Raw genomic sequence first — 18,099 nt, 5'->3', positions numbered from 1 at the left:
AGTCTTTGTTACTTTTGTAATGTTTCTGTTTTATAGATAGAAACTTTGTCTTAGTATGGTTTTCTTATCTACCTGCTATCTTATTCAGGCTTAAAGGAAAGAAAGGGCAAGAAAAAATGTGTTCCCCTCTGTGCTGCTACATTGACGACATCCCTGAGCCCTTGTTCTATACTGGGTAACAGAATCCCACTCTCCCCACATATGAGTCATGGATATTAACCTGCTGTGGCTCATAGTGCTTTCCTGGCTTTTTTGGTGTCTTTTTCTCTTTTAAGGCTAACACTTCCTCATCTCTCTTTGTATTCTCCCACTTCCCCTTTTCTGAGGGGGACTTTGTATCAGCAGTCTTCTCTTATTAAAATCGAAGAATCTGATTTCTTGAGTCTATATTTGCATGAATATATATCTGAATTACATATAGGAGTTAACAATAGTTGTTAAAGTAGTAATAGTAAAATTTCCACCTTGTTTCTTCTGTTGCTCTACTGGTAGTTTTAAAGGTAAACACCATCTTCATCTTCCGTAGTAGCATTTTTTTCTATTTGTCTATAAAATGCTTAGTATCTGCCAAGTTTTCCGAGCCCACTCTGACTTCTTTCATTCTGAACTACATTCTTACTAGTGACTGTCTTGAAAATGTTGGAAGTATATACAAACTGCATACTCACATGTACATACCAGTCAACACCTGTGTATGCATACATATAGATGTAGACACACACGTGTATAAGTTTGGTTTTTTTTTTTTTTTGGAGAGGTTTTTGCTATAGGGCACATGTACTCACCAGAAAGACAGAGACAGACAGAAAGCGAGAAATCACCCCCCCACGGGGGATGGCCATGCCTCAATCCCTTCTCCTCCATTCTCCTCTCAGGATCTTAGGCACACACACACACACGCCCAGCGTGAGTTTAAGCCAGCAGGCCCAGGACTCAAATCACAGTTGACTACATGGGAGTCCAGCAACAGTCATTATTGCTAACTGCTGGTCCCTATAATTTCTGAGATGGACCCAATTTTTATTTCATGGCCAGATATCAAAAACTACCTTATAGAATGGTTATTTGCATAAGTTCAATAATACCTATTGCCTTGAATCAGAAATTGGAAATACTCATTATTGGACAGGGCTTTGACTGGAATGTCATATCTGAAGATTAAAACAGAAAACTGTGAAACTAAAGTAGATCTTAAGTAAGCCAAAAGAAGCTCTTTGAAAGATGGCCTGGCAATATAAACAGTTCTGCCTGGCCCAGAGGATTAGAGAAGCTATATGAAAGAATTCGTACCGTAAAATAACCTGGATTTTCCAGCCCAGCATTGTAATCAGTAGAGATTGCAAAAGAGCGGCCACAACCAGAGGATTATCTTGAGGAAGACGTTGAAGGAAGAAAAAGAGACTGATCTTTGCTAGCAGATGGTATATCACAGAATACTTGGTAGGCAGGGCTGAGTTGAGAAGGTTCATGTGTGAATTGTGTACTGGGTGTTTGCTTTATAACACTTTGAGGGGTTGACATGTAAATATTTTCTCAAAAATATTTAAAACCATACTGTCTTTGTTGTTAGAGAGTCATAAACAAAATCATAACAAATATTTTGAACATTATCTTTAAAATTCAGTTTTTTAAAGTATTGAGAGTTGTTTATTAACTGTCAAGAACTATGGAATATGAGCACAAATTTTTTGATATATAAAGTAAATGTTTATGGGAAAATGTAAAAATAAATTTTAAAAAATGATTTAAAAAAGAAATCCTTAGAGGACCAGCAGATGGCAGGGAGGTTAAGGCGGCTAGGTTCCATGTGGCAGACTGCGTACTTTGAATTGCAATCCTAGCAGCTTGAAAAACACACCAGGCATATGTGTTGGTCTTGAGTAAAGAGTGGATCATCGTGTGGCCATCCCCCTGAGGAGGGCTTTCTCACTCCCTCTCTCACTCCCCGCCATCTCTGTTTCTAGTGAGTGCCCGTGTCCTGTAGCAAAACGAACCAAAACACAACTAAGGAATTATTTGGAAAGGAAAACTAGTAGCAATATTCCCAGACTTCTCTTCTTCTCATCCTCTATGTCAACCCTTTAAGTTGTTTTTATTTTTTTAATTGTTTCCATTTTTATATAAGAGAAACACAAAGGCATTTTGGACAGAATTCGTGTGTCACAGTCCTCCTCCCCAGCCTCCTAGTAGCCGGGATTACGGGTGCCAGCCACTGTGCCGGCCTGTTTAGGTTGCCCTGGGAACCATACCTGGACCTCCACGTGGACTGAGCCTTGGGCAGTGGCGCCCTTCCACCTGTGCCACAATTCAAGCTTTTAGTTTAGGATTATTGACAATGAGTGTATTAGAATATAGTTGTTTTTTTTTTTCATGTTTGTTTTGCTGCTTCTTGGGTTCTTATTTTTGACTTGTTTTTAAGGTGTGTGATTTGTGTAAGATAGACACTTTAAGCAGAGACTAGTTAAGCTGGGTGGAATTGCTTTATTGTATTTCTACAACTGAGTTTTATTTTTAATGAAATTGTTTATTCTGTTTATAGGAACGGGTGAAGTCTGTATTTCATGCCAAAGAGTTTGGAAAAATAGTTAACTTCAAGACTCCAGAGGATGCTAGGGTAAATATAATGACTCTGATATACACAGATGAGAACTTCTCACTTCAAAGCCATATAAATGGATTCTTATTCTTAAGGCAGATAAGTTTCATGTTCATTTTGACAGTTTGTAGTATGGGTAACTAGATAATATCCCCCCCCCAGACTTCTTCTCACTAGACTCCATTCAACATATCTACTTGCTTTTCAAATCAAATTACTCTGTCTTATTTTAAATCTTAACTGTAATACTTGATTTTAAAAAAAAAAAGTCAACAGACAAAAATTATTTCACTGTAGTGTTAATCTATCTCCAGCAGGGAAAATGTAGCCCTGCATTGTTAATCTCTCTATTACATAAATGCATTGATTTTTAAAACAAAAACAAAAACAAAACCATTGCCCTAGCATGGCATGAACAAAAGAGCCTGGCCAGTAGGCAGAAATTCTGTGCTTAAATAGTGGCTCTGTTCCCTCGTAACTGCAGAATCTTGGAGGAAGTCAGTTAGCCTCAGTTTCCTCAAAACGGGAATGCTGTGAACTGAAAAGCGCCGTATTCACTTTAGGGATAATGGCAGCTACAAGGATGTGCATTGTCAAGAAAAGAAAGCTATGAACTGATAACCTGACATCACTGATCACAGCTAGACACTGTTCTTGCCACTGAATTGTATTGGCTGGGTCATGAAACTCAGTAACAGCACATGGCTCTTTTACCTGAACCCTGGGACTCCTGCCCAGATGTAAAACATACCTGCCCCGCGCCTTCAGACTGCACTCAGCATAGTCCTGGCTGGCATGACTGTTTACCAGTTCACTGTCACATCTGGACCCAAACCAGGGGACCTTGTCACCCTCACACCCATATTCCTCGGTCCAGTTAGCATGTACTATGCGGTCTTCTTTCTAGACAAGTGATCCAAGGAAACGTTGGTGTACTAACAGAAGAAATCAAAGGGGACAGGTTACAAAGAAAGGAACAGAGTGATGAGAGCCTCCATGCGCCTGTCATTTAGAGCAGGGAGACGGAATGGAGCCTGACGACTTTAGACCACCCTTTTCCTTGTCACCTAAAGGACATACACCTCTGTTAAATCTTTTCATACTGAAGTAATTCCTGTATCACCTCCAAGGCTTTTATCTGTTGTGCAGGCTCAAACATAATGGATTTATTTGTAGAAAGGTTGTACTATATGTACATTTTATCTTTCTAATTTCAACTCTTTTTTGAATAGAAAATATGTGAGAGTACCTAAAATGCTCAGAATGCTATGTCCCTACCCATTGTGGGACTGTGTGATTATTCCTAGTCCGTTAGGAGACTGCCGTATCTGGAATTGTGGAGGTTTATGATAGAGAACTGACACAGGTTAGAAGGAGACTTTATAATAAGTTTCATACTATGTCAGTTATTCAGTCCAGCTTCCAAATTGCCCCTCTCTCTGACGGTTCATTTCACTTTGCTTATGCTGAAGATGAACATCCAAGTCCAAAGACTAGAAAAACATCATTCATGGGGCCAGCAGACCACGTACAGTTACGTCACTGGACCTCCCACCTGACTGACTGCAGTTTGAATCCCAGACCTGGTAGCTTGAAACCCATGCCAGGCACATGTGCATGTATGCCCAAGATCCCAGGAGAGAATGGAGGAGGAGGAGGGATTGCGGTGTGGCCATTCCACTTGGGGAGTGATTTCTCACTTTCCCTCTCACTGTCTCTGTCTCTCTCTAGTGAGTACACATGCCCTAAGTAGAAACCCTTTACCAAAAAGAAAGAAAAAAGAAAAACATTATTCATACTGTTAAACCAAGTACCACCATTCCTGGGCCATTGGGGCTGTGAAGTGAGCAACCTCTTCTGTAGAACGGATTGTGTTTATTATCAGGGTATACCTAACTGAGTGGGAAAGCTTACTTTTAGGTTTCTGTTCATTACATTGTGTTTCACTGCAAGTTGACTGAAGTAAGGAAATGTTGGTTTATTTCCTCACAACAGTGGATCCTCACAAAGCTAGAAGAAGCAAGAGAGCCTTCTCCAAACCTCTGATGAATAACACTGCTGAAGACTCACAGAAATACTTCGCTGCAGCTTCTGTAATAATACCTTTCAAACCTTTTTGGGAACCATGTCACAGAATATAATGGGTATTCTAGAAGCTCAAAAAAACTAATCAGGATCAGGTAAAACAGCTAAGTGATTAAAATAGCTCAATTCTTTGGAGATCCATTCAGGCTTCCTACTTGATCTATACCTTGGCTGTAACTCTCATTTTATAAAAGAAGAAGCATTTCTTTTATGAATCTGGTTTTCTCTGCAGCAGTAGAGAGGTTGTCCATACGAGGTCTCCACATGGAGCCAAGCTTAATGTTCCTAGTGCACCTTTTAAACTTCGGCCGTGCTTGCTGCAGACTGCTGAGTGATGGGCCATGATCAACTCAACCCGCCTCAGTGGGTGGAGAGAACTTTGGTGGTGATTTCCTCAGAATCATGAAATTCTTTTTACAAATAAATATTTTGGTATTACTTTTCTTATTTTTTAATAATGGATAGGTTTCAATTATACTTAGAATGCACAGCATGATTATGAAAACAGCCTCTTTTTTACGTAACATATAACATAGATGGAATAATATCCATTCAAGCCTCACCTTAAGAAAGGCTTGAAAGACCTGATTCTCATACTCAGAGAGAAAGTCCCTCTCACAACGTCAGAGCCTTAGAAATACTTTCTCTAGCCAACTCTATGGGTTCTGCTTGGTTTACCCAGTTTCTGTTTTTAATAGAGTGTTGATTTCAAAGGAAAATTCCTAAAGCCTTACAATACTCTCCACATACTGGTAACAGGAAATAAAATTTCCAGCATCATAGATATAAAGATATGCTTCAGAACAGACAGCCGCTCCGTAAGTAAACGTACGTCCTCCGAAAGCCTCACCCAGTGACCGGTCCTATTGGCAGCAGACTGAGAATTTCGTGTTTCCTTTCTCTACAGCTCAGAATCACTCTTAAATGCACAGCTCATGAGATCAAGGGTCATGGGCTGCACATTAGCAAAATAAGGACCTCGGTTTTCTTTTTTCCTTGGTTTTTGTCCAAGATCTTTGCACCTTAATATTAATGGATTGTTTCACATGAAAAAGGATGAATATGTGATTGTGAACTCTGAAGAGGATGATAAAGTATCTTGTTTAATTATTGAGTATTCAATGCATGTTGGATGTGCCACCAAATTATTATGAACTGTTTTTGGAATTGGAGATTCTGTATAGTAAATGGTTTTGAAATTCTCCCCGGGCTCCTCAAACCCTTGCTTTGTTGTAAAAGCTAAAATAAACAGCATGCCAGACTGTAATTGTATTTTTTGCTGACCAAGTCTTTCTACTAAATTGATCCAGGCATCCTATTGAGGATTTCGTCCTCGATTACGAAAACACATTGTTTATTTTCCATAGTTCCTCTCAGGATGCTTTGTTCTTAGCCGAACAGAAATTGAATCAAAAGGTGACAAATTTCAAAGCACACGATGGTGTGCGTCCTTCATTCAAAGTAAACGTATGTATTCTCTCTGTGGCCACGGCCCTCCAATTTTGTGTACATCAGAATTAAACCTAATATTAAAGGTAGGCAGAAAGCCTGCATCAGATTGTCCTCATCCAGAATGTTGCTTTACTGGCCTTCCATTCAAGGCTATTCATCAGATATTGCTTTACCTACTCCAATTAATGATTTAAGCATCCCCGGATAAATTATAGACCCCATAATAATGCATGTCCCACAGTAAAGCTAAAGATTAGACTGGTAAGCATAGCAATTCTTTGTAGCAAGTACACATACAAAGCCGAAGTGCCTGTTTTTTCTCTTCTCTCACCAGTAAGAACTTAGAGATATCTTTGTTTTTCTCCACCATCACTCCCATCACTTCCTCTGTCTCTGAAGTAGAAGGACCCATGATTGCCAGAGCTATTGTTTATCAGTTGTTTTAGAAGATTGTCTTCTAAATAAATATATACATACATGCATAAATTAATTTAAATCAATTTTTTAAAAGATTGTCTTCATCTAAACAACAGCAAAAAAGAACTTCAATAGCTGACTAGATAATAAGCCAGTCTTTTTAGCATAGGATTTCACAACTTATAGTCCTGTATTTAATTCTTTTTTTTTTTTTTTTTTTCCTCTTGAATGGGATGGAGTCTAGAATCTTTGGTATTTGAAAGTCACTTTTCCAGTGACTTCCATTTTAATTTTTTTAAGGTTTTTGCCATAAGGAAGAGACATAGACAGTGAGAAGGAAAGTGAGAAAATGCCCGCCCAGGGTGGGGATGGCCACGCCACAGTCTCTTCCTCTGTTGTCTTCCTGGGGTTCTGGACCTGCAGGCACACGCGCCTAGCCTAATTTCCAATCCGGGACTTGAATCATGGTCAGCCTTGTAGGAGTCTAGCACTGTAACCACATACAGCTGAAAGCTGGGTGCTGGGTGCCCCCTCACACAGGCCCCTGTAGTATGCAAATGACGGAGACAGTGTACTTAGCTTGTTTGTATATAGATGCTGAAAGGGTGTCCCGAATACACTGAACTTGGAAGGAGCCGTCTGGTACTGGGTGTTTTCATGATCCAGGCAATATATTTTTCTTTGCAAAAATGCATCATGACTTTTCCAACAACCCAGTAACTTGGAGAAATCTTTTCAGATACCAGCATTATTGCTTTTTACCTTTTCTGCATGTGAATCAAAATCCTGAAAGACAAGTGTTTTTCAAAGTATAGGTATTAACCCACTAGTGGGTCATGAAATCAGCTGGACCAGAAAAGGCAGAGTACTTCAAAAAGGTCACAGGCTATCATTTAACTGGATGTAGTTCAACTTCTTTGCCATTAAGCGATTTACTAGAACTGGGGACAGTTTTCCTCTTGAGTAAATTGAATTTGCTCCATCTTCCTTCTGGCTGATCATACAGGTGGCAAAGGCATTTAAAAATGGGGAATATATGGACCAGCAGTTAGCGTCATGGCTATGTCGCTGGACTCCCATGTAGCCGACCATGGTTTGAGTCCTGGACCTGGTGGCTTAAGCTCACGTCGGGTGCGTGTGCGTGCGTTCCCAAGAGGAGAATGGAGGAGAAGGGATTGCGGCGTGGCCATCTTCCCTGGGGGGGTGATTTCTCACCGTCTCTCTGTCTCTTTCTGGCGAGCACACGTGCCCTATAGCAAAAACCTCTCCAAAAAAAAAAAAAAAAAGGAAATATATAGGGCACATAGGGCAGGGCCAGAATACCCACAGGGGTGCTATACAGCAGTGCAGCTTAACTAAAAATGACGTATTTCCTCATTTCAGATCTAAGAAGAAAATGGAGATAATTTGTATTCTTTATGCGAGACTCAATACAGAATTTAGTCAACCTGATTTTCTTTGGTGCTATTCAACATTACATGGAGTTCCTTTACTCAAAAATGAGACCCTAAAATTCAGCCTCCTGCCTAAATCTTTTAGAGTATGCGTTTAAAGCTACACTTCACTGCTAATGCTAACCTAATCAGCCTAGGGTCAGGCAGTTAAAACGTTACAGTTCTGTGGTTTGAGTTGGCCAATACAGCTATCAGTGCAGTTTTCTTCCCCCTCTTCTTTTGTTGCTACCAAAGTTTTCCTAATGCTTTGGGTTGTCAGGGAAGTCATGACACAGCTTTGCCTAGAAAAACAGAAAAATACATTGTGACTTTTCCGACAACCTAAGAGTATCTGTTTCCGGGCTACCTTAAAAGCAAGACCCGCATGGGAGAAGTTGCTGGCTCCATCTCGTGTAAGCCTTACGTTTCTTTAGTTGAAACATTTTTGTTTTCTTTTTGTTTGTTTGTTTTTGTAAAATAAATTGTTCCATGTCATTTAATTTTTTTAACTTTAGAATTGTGGATTAGTTCTACTGTTAAAAAAGTATTGTGGCATTTTCCAAAAAATTATTTTGTTTACCCAAAGAGCAACATGAGAAATGTAACCTACAATTTTATAACTTCATATGGGTATTTTTTAAGTTTATATTATTTTATGCATATGCAACTTAATTTGTATCATAGCCGAATACCTGCTAGGAGAGACATCAGACAGTATGCTAGAAAATCCCAGAGTCTGTCACCGAACACCACTCACTCAGCCTTGCTCTGACTCCTCGATAATGTGCTCCATGTAATGAACAAGAATCCTTGTAACAAGCATCCCGCAAGACTGGAATGTCTAAAACACAGACGTGTTCTTAAAGTAGGGCACGTCGGAACCCCCGGTCGTTCTTGTTATGCCATTATTCCTCCGGTGTTTGGTTACCCAATTCCTGGGCTCAAAAAAAGTGCAGATTGCATTGACGTCCTCTCAATGTCACTGATTTTACACTATCGGACTCTCAGAAATTATACTGGGGACTTGTTACAAGACCAGAGCGTTACAGACTTCTTTAAACATCTCTGTATGTGGCTTTGTAGTACATATTAAAAAATGTTCAAGGCAGGTGTACTTTAAAAACATTTTCTTGCCCATTTTTATATTGACCAAATAGTCTTTTTTTCTTTGGAATGCTTGTTTGGTGGAAATATGTTCACTGGTAGTGACAGCTTCCTAAATATTATTTCTGCATCAGTGCGCTACTTCTTCCACTTTTCTATTCTTCCTGTGTGGGTGTGGCCCAGCTGCCACCTGTTTCACGGTCTCCGCCTTAGTTTTGTGTATTTTGATAAGAAAATTTACAAATGTAAACATTTACAGTGAAGTTCTTCCTCTTAAACTGAACTTACTGCTTTTTGGGGGGTTGTTTTTGTTTTTCTAAAAATTGACCATGCTAGTGATTTTTTTTATGGTACTTATTTTTTGGTATTGGTAGATTTGGATTGCATGGTAAGACAACTGCTCAACTTAACCATGTATACATTTTCAAATAAATGGAGTCAAAGATTTCTGTTCGTCAGTCTGCTTTTGTTTTTAGTTACCAGACAGAACTAGGAAACATTACCGAAGTCTTCCCTTGCCTAGTCTTTCTAGACTCTACCATCTTTGGGGCCTAAATCATAACTCACAGATGGCCAGTGTCCTGATCCCTCAGAGGGACAGCATTCTAGCCCAGCATTGCCTTCGCTGAGCCTGATTCGTGACACACAGTGAATTCTTAACCACCAGCACTGTGCATTTCAACCTCAGAAAACTTCAGATGACTCATTTCCTTAGTAAGTAATAAGTCTATTTGAAGGAATGGCTGGGGAGGATTTCCCACCTGCAGAATCAGTATTAGCAGAGCTAATCTATTAACCTTTGATAGGGAACAGTTTGGCCTTAACATTTTATTACCATTCTTTTTTTCCTAATAGGTTTTTTGTCTTCTTGGAGAGATTTTGGTTACAGGGCATGTGCACTTGTCAGAGAGACAGAGGCCACCCCCAGGGGGTGATGGCCATGCCTCAATCCCTTCTTCATTCTCCTGTCAGGATTTTGGGCACATATGCACATGCGCCCAGCATGAGTTTCAAGCCACTGAGTCCAAGAGTTGAACTGCAGTCGGCCACGAGGGAGTCCAGCACCTTAACCATGACGCCATCTGCTGGCCTCACTTCTAATTTTTTTTTTTTTCCAAAAGCCCTCCTGCAGGACCAGCAGTTGGCATAATGGTTATGTTGCTGGACTCCCGTGTAGTCGGCTGTGGTTCGAGTCCCGGACTTGGTGGCTTAAACTCACCCCGGGCGTGTGTGCGTGTGTACCCAAGATCCCGAGAAGAGAATGGAGGAGAAGGGATTGCAGCGTGGCCATCCCCCCTAGGGGGTGATTTCTCGCTGTCTCTCTGCCTTCTCTTTCCAGCAAGCATGCTCACCCTATAGCAAAAACCCCTCAAAAAAAAAAAAAAAAAAAAAAAAACCTCCTGTAACTAGAATTATTGAAAGCCATCTTTATCTTGTATGTTTTTTTTATTCAAAGATACATTAAAAACTTGACTCAGCTTGGGTGGGTCAAGTGGTGGAGTTGGTACCAAACTGAACTGCAGTGCTAGAAGCCAAATGGCTTACCATGGGTTCAGCTCCTTGGGCCGTCTCGAAAACACACAGGCTGGGAACCTTTACACCCAAGGTACTAACAAGCTGGGGAGAGGCGATCTTGATGTGACAAGAGCCTGTCAAACGTTCTAACCTCTCTGGGAACCAGCAGTTAGTGTAATGGCTATGTCGCTGGACTCCCACGTAGTCGACCGCGGTTCACGTCCCGGACCCGGTGGCTTAAAACTCACGCCGGGCGCGTGTGTGTGCGTGCCCAAGATCCCGAGAAGAGAATGGAGGAGAAGTGATTGCGGCGTGACCATCCCCCCTGGGGGGTGATTTCTCGCTTTCTGTCTCTATGTCTCTCTCTGTCTGTCTGGCGAGCGCACGCGCCCTACAGTGAAAATCTCTCCAAAAAAAAAAAACGTTCTAACCTCTCTGTCTTCAGTGTACACATAGATTCTATCGTACATAAAATTTTATTAAAAATACACAATGTTAGAAAATGACATTTTAAAAACTCCACATCATTTATTTTCCCGGGTTACTGACTCTGTCCAACCCTTTTCACAGGGCGGTTGATGGTTCATAACTTTTAAGCCCATGGGAGTGAGTGTGTTTTGTCTTTTTATGTCTCTAGATATAGCTTAAATATCTTCCTGCATTCTCTTGTACAAAATCATCCTGGCCAGTCCTGAACCTTTACCGTTCCAGATGAATCCTCACCGCAGTTTGTCAAGTCTCACTGCTAACTGCATTCATCGCTTGAGTGACAGTTCAGAAGCAGTACTGCTGTGCTGCCATGACTGCCAGGTACAGGCAGAGCCTGTCTTTCCCGGCCCTGCCACTCTTCTCCCAGCTTCACGCTCGGACTTGTTCCGGCACACTGACAACTTGCTGGTCCAGTAACCGGCGGAAAAGTACGCGGAGGGCGGCTGTCGGGATGCTGACTCGTTCCATAACATAACCAGTCCGTGTGTTCAAGATAACGGATGCCTAAGTGTTTCGTGTGTGTGCACCTTCAAATAAAAAGAAACCAAGCCACCAAGGGCCTTTACTTTATCATTTTGTACCTCTCAGAAGATTCTGCTTCACCAAGCCAGCTGCTCCGGGAACACCAGTGTAGCACAGTGAAGCTTAGACTTGCGTCAGAGAAACGGGAATGTCTGAGTTACTGGGTTATGTGGTTCTTTATTTTTTAAGTGTATTTTCTTTTTTTTTTTTTTAAGAATGATTTTATTTTACTTTATTTATTTTAATTTGACAAAAGGGGGACAGAGAGAGAGAAAGTGAGAAAGCAAGCCGCCAGGTCCAGGACTTGAACCAGAGTCAGCCATGTGGGAGTCCAGCACTCTACCACGACACCACTGCTGACCCCAGCATTTTTTTCTTTAGGATCAGAACCGTCTACTAACCATGCACTCTAAGAAACACAGCAACCCAGTGCTGATGACAGAATGGTATATTCTTAGCCTCTTCAAACTGCGCAACGTACATAGTTCAAACATAGTGAATCGATGGTGGCCTTCAGAACTTTGGCAGGGGTTACATACCATTTGTTAAACAACATGGCTTTTAGCCATTTCATAAGCTTACAAAGACCTGGTCACACGTTGGAAAACATTCATACAGATACATACATGCATTTCCACCAGTAGAGCATACATGCAATCTAGAGCCCACTTATCTATTTTGGCTTGACCTTTAGGGTGACTGAATTATGGCAAAACTAAATTAGATGATGTATTCACTAACTTGGCTTAGAAAGCACACAAAAAAACATCTTAACAGTCTTTGGTTACATGATAAAAGGAGTCATGTTTCAGCGTGAGGAGAGAAAAACAATTAGAATTGTCTCTAAATGACAAGATTTAGTAAAAAACATCAAACCTATTAACATTCTTTAAAAAAAAATCACCCAGATTAATCCTGAAAATCTCAAGGGACGATCTGTAAATTAATAGGTCCCTCTGTTACATGATTTTTAATGGCTATTAAACACACTTAAAATTTAATTAAAGAAACACGGTGAATCACAGTGGCTTTTTAAAATTCTATAAAATACCAAATTCAAAAATTACATAAAATCTCAGCCAGAAGTCAAGAAAAGAATTATAAAAACAATTGAGAATAAAGACTTTTGAAAAGTTTTGGTAAACTTGTGTCCCCCAGCTTCCCTCACCCATCTCGTCCGCATGGTCTGGTCTGTGGCAGTCCTGCCTGGCTTGGGGCGGGCTCTCGTGATGTCAGAAGCACTTGCAGATAAAAGGAGGAGCTTGCAAATCATGTCTTCTGTTACGGAGCAGGAGCGGGTGGCAGCTCTTACACTAGGTTGAATTCCCTTAGGTTTAGCTGTAGGATCGTGTCTTTGACAGCAGCAAACACAAAGCGGATGTTCTCTGTATCCGTGGCACACGTGAAGTGGGAATAGATGACTTTCTCTTTGTCCGGATTCTGATCTTGATAAAGCTTCAGAATAAAGTCTCTGGCAGCTTTGACATCCTGCTTTGGTCCTGCTCACAAAAGGACAATTAGAGATATAAAGATAGAGACGCCACCTTGTCCTCCCAAGACTCAGTCTAAGGAACTCTAAGTAGGCATCTTCCTTCATCTAACCTAATCTCAATAATTTACCAGGAGCACTATATTTTGCTGTATCTCATTAAGAACACATAAAATAGTACTGCAGGGCCTCCACTTGTATCTAGAAATCACTTTAAGGTGATTTTTTTTTTTGAGAGATTTTCACTGTAGGGCGCGTGCGCTCGCCAGACAGAGAGAGACATAGAGACAGAAAGCGAGAAATCACCCTCCAGGGGGGATGGTCACGCCGCAATCCCTTCTCCTCCATTCTCCTCTCGGGATCTTGGGCACCCACGCACACGCGCCCGGCGTGAGTTTTAAGCCACCGGGTCCAGGACACGAACCGCGGTCGACTACGTGGGAGTCCAGCGACATAGCCATTACACTAACTGCTGGTTCCCTAAAGTGATTTTTTTTTAAAAGTAGCAACCCAATTTACTTTTCCGAGTTCGATCACCTTTGAAGAGAAATAATTCTTATTAACTCATAGACTAATGTGGGCTAGGAGAGGGCAAAGGGAGAAGGTGGAACTACCATGATTGGGCCAATTTTATAATTTATTTTATTTTAAAATTTTAAAATTTTTTATTTTTTTGAAAGGTTTTTTACTATAGTGTGCTCACTGGAGAGACAGAAAGCAAAAGATCACCCCCCCAGGGAGGATGGCTATGTCACAATCCCTTTTCCAGTCTCCTCTCAGGATCTTGGGCATGCACTCACATGTGCCTGGTGTGAGTTTAAGCCACCGGGTCCAGGACTTGACTTGCAGTTGACTGTGGGAGTCCAGCGATGTAACCATTATGCCGTCTGCTGGTCCTCCGAGTTTAAAGCTTGAGTGTTCCCTACTACCCCACCCATGTGGTTAACATAGGAACGAGGAGAGTGCTGACACACACCCTCTCCTTGCGATGCCACATGGTAGCACCTGAGGCCTCCTGTGCAGGACACAGCAAGAGGGCAGGAGCTTCTGTGCTGCAGAGCTCGTGGATAAAGTCTTCAGTGGCCACCCTGAGCTGAAGGACGGGATGCCAACTTTTAACCTACGGTAAGTGCCAGGTGTGCTGACTGGCACTGGGAATGCCAAGTCGGGCACCACCTGGCCCTGAGGAGCTGACAGGGAGACAGTGAGCGAGCTAACACACCACCGCACGGTGTGGCGACAGCCAGTGGAGAGCAAAGGGAACCCGCTCCAAGGAGCAGAAGGAAGAGTGGCACAGCTGCGTGGACCAACGGGCAGAACAGCATGGGCTGGGGCCTAGAGAACACGCATCAGCCAAGGGGCTGGCGAGCATATCGGGCCCGGGGACAGGCACATGTGGAGGTGCTGAGGCAGGGACAGCGGCCCAGCTAGGGCTTCCTTTTAAAGGTGGGAATGGATCAGTTGCCTGGAGATCCACAAGCTTGAAGTGGAAACGCTGTCCCCGAGAGGAACGCTTACCTGTGTATTCCGGGAAGTAGCTAATTAGATGAGAGTACATGATTTTCTCTTCCAAAAGGTCTTTTTTGTTTAGGAACAAAATCACAGACGAGTTCAGAAACCACGGGTAGGTGATGATGGTTTTAAATAAGGCTTTGCTCTCTTCCATGCGGTTCTAAGTGAGAAATGTGGGATTTAGAATAAACAGGAAAGAAAAGCAATCCTTTGGGAAAAAACATGCTGAAACCATCCCCTGGGCTGTCACCCTGCTGTAGTCCCTGGGCCACTGTGGATGCTGAAGCTGGGGCCAGGCGCGGCCTGCAGGGCACTGCCACCTGCTTCCACTCGGCCCCTCCTCCACCCTCAGTCATCGCCTCTGAGTCTCCTCCTCCTCCTCGGCAGCACCTCACTCCTCTCCAGCCCAAAACCAACGTGGAAGGAAACATAGGCTTCTGTGCAACTCGGAGAAGGAAGGTTCATGTCCTCATCCGACCGAGCTTTCCATGTTGTATAGGTGGGGTTGCCAGGCGGGGAAGTGCTACCTTCAGACTTGAGGTGGCCACTGAACTTGCATACGGGCTTCTGCTTGTACCTCGGGGGTCAGGTAACACGAGGGAAGGAAGACTGTTCCAACAGAGCCTCTGCTCTTTGGATCGCCAAGCACCCACTCTGTGCCATGCTTTCCCCATGGGACAGAAGAACACGCCGTTGTTCAGGACATTGAATAACTTTCCCATGCCTGTATGTATAATAGTGGGACCTGGAGCAGATTATACAGAAGGCTAATATGTGTGTGTGTATATATATATACATACACATACACACTCATACACATATATATTTTTTTTTTCTGTAGAGGTTTTTGCCATAGGGCACGTGTGCTCACCAGAGAGAGACAGAGTAGTGAGAGGGAAAGTGAGAAATCACTCCCCTGGGGGGATGGCCATGCTGCAATCCCTTCTCCACTCTCCTGAGATTTGGGGCATGCATGCACACATGCCAAGTGTGATTTTCTTTTTATTTTTTTAAAGAATTGTTTTTATTTAATATATTTATTTGTTATTATTATTCTTTATTTGCCCAGAGAGATACAGACAAGGAGGGAGGAAAAGTGAGAAAGCAAGTCACCAGATCCAGGACTTGAACCCTGGTCACCATGTGGGAGTCCAGCACCTTAACCACCACACCACCTGCTGACCCCAAAGAATTAGTTTTATTCACCATTATTATTATTATTTTAATTTGACCAGAGAGAGATATATAGAGAGAGAAAGTGAGAAAGCAAGCTGCCAGGTCTGGGACTCCAACCATGGTCAGCCAGGTCCGGCACCTCAAGCACCGTGCCACCTGCCAGCCCCCTGAGTGTGCTTTTCAAACCACCAGGTTTGGGACTCAAACTGTGGTCAGTCATGTGGGAGTCCAGCGATGTAGCCACTATGCTCTTTGCTGGCCCAGGCGAAACTATATTCTAAGCATTAGGCAACAGTAAGAAAATACAGAGTGTTCCTCATTTATGGAGAGCAGACAAGGCACATACAAATTTTATCTGGTGACAATAATTGCTCTTAATAACATTGTTCTCTCTCACAAGTATTTTTATTTTAATATTTATTAAGGTTTTTGGCATAGGGTATGTGTACTTGCTTTGCAAGTCCAGGGGAAGACTATAGGGAGGGCAGAGAAGCCAGCAGACAGTGAGAAGGAGAGTGAGAAATCACACTCCCTCCAAGGGGAATGCTACGCTACAATCCCTTCTCCTCCATTCTCCTCCTGGGATTTTGGGCACACATGCACACACACCCAGCATTAGTTTCAAGCCACCAGGTCCAATACATGAACCACAGTCAGCCATGTGGAAGTCCAATACCCTAACCACTATGTCACCTGCTGGCCCCATCTCACAAGTCTAAAAAGGATGAACAAAGGTGCCTTTAGGGAGGGAAGTAGAGTGAGAAACCTCCAAGCTCAGCACACACTCTAGTGGGACAGGCCAGAAACCTTGACTTCTACCCCTCAACACCCAGCTCATTCTCCCAATGTGACATTTTGGGAGGATTAAAATCTGGGCTGTATTCCCGGAGCAGTAACCCCTCAACCATTTTTAAAACTTCTTTAATTTTATTATGAACTTATCGATAATGATCTCCAGAGAAACATAGTGTATGAAGAAATTCCTATACAAGGGGACGTCAAAAAGCAAAAAATGGAATAAAAACATGAGTTTATTTTGGTGCAAAAAATTACTGAAATCCATGCATAATTTTTTCATATATATTGTCATGATTTTTTTGATGAGCCCTTGTATACAGTAGTGAGTAGATAAAATACATATCTATAACCAGGAGGGAAAAAGCCTGAAGTGGCACTCATGTAACTTTTCTCCATATACCTTGAGATTTTTAGAAGAGGAGAAAATGTTTCATTCCAAAGCACATAAGGCTGAGATACTAAGCCCTTATGCACCTGACTAATTTTTTTCAGGTTCCTGAGAAACATTGCAGGTAATTTGTGGACAAAATTGGAAGTATTTTTTGATATATATTGATAACTGGATGTCTTTGCTTTAAAAAAAAAAAAAAAAAGGAAGAAAAAACCAAAAACCCTTACTTGGAGAGCTGGCCAGCAGCCAAGAGTTCTGCTCTGTGCACAGGGACACAGTAAATGGGTTAATCCTCCACTAATTAGGTAATGTAGCAGTGCTCCTCAGAGAAAAGTCTGCTCTCAAGAAATACAAGACATGATTTGTTCATCGTTACTGCCTAATCCTGGGCAGAGTTCTTTATTGATTTACTCTCATGCCTGGAAACAAGACGTTTTTCTAGAAGGTCAAGAGGTCTTTGCAAGTCCAGGGGAAGACTACAGAAAGGACAGAGAAGCTGGCAGGAAACACTCCTGAGCTCACAGAGAGGTGACTGATACCCCTGTCACTCTCGAGGTAGACCAGATGATGGAGCTGGCCCCACCAGCTGTGGCAGCTCTGTGGGGGCACCAAGTGCCTGGTGGGGCTGGAACAGTCTCAGCTGCCCTGAGTGAGTTCCCCCACCCAGGGCAAGTGAAGGGCAGCTTTATACAATCCCAGGCAGCCAGAGCAGCTCCCAGCCTCATCTGGCACCGCTCCCCATGCCAACTCAGCTGGGGACCTAGTTTGCGCTTCTGGAGTTTGGAAAGCCATGCTCAGATAAAATTCATTAGAAATCCTGTTGCTCAACTTTTCCTATGCATTAGAATCCCTGTGGGGCTTGAAAAAGAGACCTGGAACCTAAACCCAGTAAATACAAATATCTAGTATGGGGCTCAAAAGATGGTAGTTTGTTTCTTAATTGTCAGAGGGGAGGGTACATGCACTGTCCAGAGACTGAGCCAGAGAGAGCCAGGGAAAGCACCCCCACCCCAAATGGGATGTGGATGAGCCACCGTCCCTTCTCCTCATTTCTCTATTCTGTTGGGATCTGAGGCACACTTACACACATTTTCAAGCCACTGGGGTTGGGATTTGAACT

General features: G+C 42.4%; 2 protein-coding genes across 2 annotated transcripts in view; one reads left to right on the top strand and one right to left on the bottom strand.

The window, feature by feature from the left end:
• VPS13A (vacuolar protein sorting 13 homolog A) overlaps positions 1-5,943 on the top strand; it is a gene marked incomplete at its 5' end in the record, with an annotated part of 243,652 nt that extends 237,709 nt beyond the window's left edge. Inside the window, 2 exon segments of the mRNA XM_014586627.2 lie at positions 2,540-2,614; positions 4,592-5,943. Of these exon segments, the coding sequence (XP_014442113.1) occupies positions 2,540-2,614; positions 4,592-4,642 (126 nt within the window).
• A 6,103-nt stretch (positions 5,944-12,046) lies between these two features.
• The window catches only part of GNA14 (G protein subunit alpha 14), a 233,922-nt gene continuing 227,869 nt past the window's right edge, over positions 12,047-18,099 (bottom strand). Inside the window, exons 6-7 of the mRNA XM_006145488.2 lie at positions 14,621-14,774; positions 12,047-13,112 (exon numbers count right to left, since the gene is read on the bottom strand). Coding sequence (XP_006145550.1) covers positions 12,922-13,112; positions 14,621-14,774 — 345 coding nt within the window. The 3' untranslated portion in view covers positions 12,047-12,921. The remainder of the gene's footprint in view (positions 13,113-14,620; positions 14,775-18,099) is intronic.

The sequence above is a fragment of the Tupaia chinensis genome, unplaced genomic scaffold (assembly GCF_000334495.1).
Source record: "Tupaia chinensis unplaced genomic scaffold, TupChi_1.0 Scaffold000147_1, whole genome shotgun sequence".
Taxonomy (NCBI): domain Eukaryota; kingdom Metazoa; phylum Chordata; class Mammalia; order Scandentia; family Tupaiidae; genus Tupaia; species Tupaia belangeri.
Note: the sequence above shows the minus strand (reverse complement) of the source record. Positions and strands in the feature narration are given on the sequence as shown.